This window comes from Octopus bimaculoides, chromosome 3 (genome assembly GCF_001194135.2).
Source record: "Octopus bimaculoides isolate UCB-OBI-ISO-001 chromosome 3, ASM119413v2, whole genome shotgun sequence".
NCBI classification, from domain to species: Eukaryota; Metazoa; Mollusca; class Cephalopoda; order Octopoda; family Octopodidae; genus Octopus; species Octopus bimaculoides.
The window spans coordinates 1,424,561-1,428,873 of NC_068983.1; the positions used below are offsets into that span (position 1 = coordinate 1,424,561).

At 34.8% G+C, this 4,313-nt stretch overlaps 1 protein-coding gene across 3 annotated transcripts in view; it reads right to left on the minus strand.

Annotated features, from left to right (window-relative positions):
* LOC106876115 (nematocyst expressed protein 6) overlaps positions 1 to 4,313 on the minus strand; it is a 94,127-nt gene that overhangs the window by 27,068 nt on the left and 62,746 nt on the right. For all 3 annotated transcript variants that reach the window (XM_014924526.2, XM_014924527.1, XM_014924525.2), the window contains exon 9: positions 165 to 269. In XM_014924526.2, coding sequence (XP_014780012.1) covers positions 165 to 269 — 105 coding nt within the window. The remainder of the gene's footprint in view (positions 1 to 164; positions 270 to 4,313) is intronic.

Genomic DNA, 4,313 nt, shown 5'->3' on the forward strand with positions numbered 1-4,313 from the left:
ATATATATATTAATATATATATATATATATATATGCGTGTTTGTATGTGCGTGCGTGCCCGTTTGTGTGAATATACGCTTATGAAATAACAACGTTATTAACGGATTGGCAACCTAAGGTAAATAAATTATTAATGTCGTATATATTTTTATTAGAAAACTTACCAGAACATTTCCTTACAGGGTCTGTAGGAGTGTTTGTCTTACAGTAGCAAATACAATCTCTTGAAAGGAAGCCTTCGCCTCGACATCGTTTTTTGGGACATTTCGCTGTATGAAATATGAATAAAATCTATTTAGGTTCTTCAACCGACAAATTTGTTCAATAAATATAGATTTACTAGGTTTAGTAGACTCATTAATAAATACTTGAGAAGTAAGATATATTCCGTACATTTTACACTCCTCTGCGTTCTGAATCTTTTTTTATCCTGGTTGTATGTCAGAATTAATATAACAATTAATATAACAAAATTAATATAACAAAACAGAATTAATATAACAAACGCCTTCTATCAGGATAAATTTCATTTTCGATTTCGGGATTAATTTGTAAAAAGACATTTAGAATTTTAGATTGAAATATTTAAACGTTTGCTTAAAGGTCGTTCAATGATTTTTGAAAAAAAAAAGTTTGGAGCTGTATTTAGCAAGACGTTACCTTGAGAAACAACAGATGTAAATATTTCTCAATTAGACATACATGTTTATAGTCTATATAAACGATCTTTCTAGAGTCATAATACACAGAAGGTGAAAATATTTGCTGAAGACTCCCAAGCTCTAGAAAATTATCAATGGAAAAAAAAGGGGGCAAGTAAAAAAAAAAAAAAAAAGAAACATAAAATCTAATTGTAGCACCCAAGATCAAGTGATGAAAAGAACTTGATTAAAAAACAAATGTTTATACAGAGAATGTGTCAGAAACATGTAAATCCTGTGGGACTTGGAATGAGAGAGTGGCACAGATTGTAACAGAATGCCCCAATTTGTCACAGGGAGAATATAAGAAATGGAGGCACGACCAGGTTGTAAAGGTTTAGCATTGGAAATGGGGATTTGAAGCTGGAAACACTTGGGACAATCATCGAGTCGAAAGAGTAGGAGAGTCGGGGAAATATAAGATTTTCTGAGACTTTCCGATTCAAGAAATTAGGAAACAGATTCGGAAGACCGATGTTGCTTATTTACCGATCTATCATACTTGTTTGATTCAAGGCTCGTAAAGAAAGACGAAGAAAATAAAAAATACAAGCTCCAAAAATTTGAAATAGGAAGAATTTGGAGAATGCGAACAGTAAATGTCGTGCCTGTGATGAGTAGTGCGCTGGGAATAGTAAACCGAAATATAGACAAATGGCTATAGAATGACTGGTAAAGCTCCTGCAGAAGGTTTGTCTCTTAGGGACATCAAAGGTTATCAGGAGGGTTGTAAGCACTTGGATGTGTTGTAGGGAATTAGTACACCCCCTCCCACGTGACGAGTGGAATGGGGCAACCACTGTAAGTAAAGTGACATCGGCCAGTATCGGAAATACTTGGACTACGTAGAGTACCCAAAGCACGAGTGTAGATTGCGTTGATAGAGTGTCTTTGCTGATCTAGCAATTGTACTACGATGTTTAGGGAAGGTTATAAGGATCCAATCTTTGAGGATAATAACACTGTATGAGTGGGGATCGTACAGTGCCAGATAGAAACATTCTATCGACAACTTTGGTATAAAACAATATGCTGTCAGAGCGACAACCATCGTTCAAAAACAGATAAAACAATGGTGACGAGGATAAACTAATTCACGTGGAGTTAGTAGAAGCTCGTAGAAGAGTTAACAACCTCGAAATGTTTTTTGTTGTGTAACTTTTATGAAAAATCTGAACATTCTGGAAGATTCGTTGGCCGGTTTGCTTGAGTTGCAAAAGCAGCAATAACAACAGCTGAAAGAACAAGAACAACAGCAGATACACCTGCAAGAACTACAACAATTGATATTACAATAATAAATGCTGCCATTACTGAAGTCGTCAGAAATGACAGAATAACTGAGTTCAAATACGAACCTGACAAAGGAATTACCTTCGAATCATACTACAGAAGATATAAGCAAATTTTCGAGAAAAATGTAAAGATGTAAGCGCTTAATGTTGAGAAAACTGGTGGTAACAGAACATGAACGTTACAGTAATCATGTACTCTGAAGAAAACCTTCAGATCTAAACTTTAATGACACAATAGATATATTGTGTAAAGGTTTCAGTGAAAAAGCACCTTGTTCAACACACATTGAAAGTATCTGAACATAGAGAAAATAGTAACGAGGATTACATCATATATGCTGGTAGGGTAGACAGGGAATGTGAGAAGTTTAATCTGGACAAATTAACTCCACATATGTTCAAATACCTGATTTTCACACAGGGACTTACTGCAGAAAAAGACGCAGAAGTCAGAACTAGAATTCTTGCAAAGCTGGAACAAATCCAGGATGTGATCCTGCAAAAATTGTCTGAAGAATGTGAAAAGATGCTTAAATTAAGACACGCCACAGAGGTAATTGAACGTAAATTGTTTCCAAGTAAAACCATACGGAATAGTCTGAATAGAGATAAACATCAGGATATAAACCCGGGTTTCTCATGTGGTGGTATGCACCTGAGAAAATATCATCCATTTAAAAAAGACTTTTCGTTGTGGAAATATAGGATATATATAAAGTCACGCTGTAGAACGAAAATGATAAAGCATCAGGCAAAAGGTAAAAGAATAAATAATATGTCATTAAGGTAGCAAGCTGGCAGAATCGTTAGCACGCAGGGCGAAATGCTTAGCGCTATTTCGTCTGCCGTTACGTTCTGAGTTCAAATTCCACCGGGGTCGACTTTGCCTTTCATCCTTTCGGGGTTGATAAATTAAGTACCAGTTACGCACTGGGGTCAATGTAATCGACTTAATCCCTTTGTCTGTCCTTGTTTGTCCCCTCTATGTTTAGCCCTGCGTTTGCAATAAAGAAATAAGAATAAATAATATGTCATCGGAAGAAATCAGAATTATGACGATGAGAAAATTAGTGATGGTGAAAATTTGAGATACAATGGTGAAATGCAGTTAGATATGGGTAGTGACATTACTATAGTAAACGAAAAAATGTGGAAATATGTCGGTAAGTCGAATTTAATTAAATCTATAAAAGTAGAACACTATGTCTCTGGAAAAAAAAAATTCGGTGAATTTGAATACAATGTAACTTCTCGAGGTCAAGCGAAAACGGCAAAGATTTATATCGTGAAAGATTCACTTAACTTAGTAGGCACAGAATGGATGGAACTATTTAAATTCAGAGATACAGCCATAGGTTTTCTGTGTGAAAATGTAGTTGGATCAGTCAAAGTTTCAAATGAGGCCGGAGTACAGAGGCAAAAAATAAAAAAGATATTTCCAAATGTTCATTTTTTTTTAATAACTATACAAAAGCAAACCTAAGATTACAGTAAATCAAAGTACAACACCGGTATTTAGGCCCAATCGGCAAGTGCAGTTTGCTGCGAAATAGACTAGGTCAAAAAAGAACTGGAAAGCCTTGACGACGCAGACAGAGTAGCACCGACGGTTTATGTGCAAAGGAAGAATAACAAACTAAGGGCTTGTGCAGATTCTCCGACAGGGTTTCACGATTTTCTAGTCGCACATAACTACCTATTGACCAGTCCAGAAAAATGTTTGCAAAATTTAATGGAGGGAAACTAATCTGTAAATTAGACCTCTCGGGGGCATATCCACAAATACAATTAGAAGAAGAATGCGCACGTTTATTTGTTAACAATAAACACACACCGTGGTTTATTTAAATTTAAGCAACTTCCCTTAAAGCAAAAGTGGCTTTTACCATATTTCAGCAAGTGACAGATACGACGCTGAGTGGCTGTGATTTCGCTATCAGGCGTCTGGACGATATTTCGAAGAGATTAAAAGAATAAATGGTATTTATTTATTTATAAATTGTTTTGCATACGTATTTTACCTGTGAATTTGCGTGTGTAAACTGGGAATGCATACAATGAGCTTCTCTGCCCTAGGCGTACGGAAAATACTCGGCGAGAAATGGAAAAAAAATTGAAGAAAGAAGAAAAAAAAACATAATAATAATAATAATAATAATAATAATAATAATAATAATAATAATAATAATAATAATAATAAATAATAAATCCAAACTAAAACTAAGAAATCCAAACTAAAACTAGAGAAATCCAAACTAAAACTAGAGAAATCCAAACTAAAACTAAGAAATCCAAACTAAAACTAGAGAAATCCAAA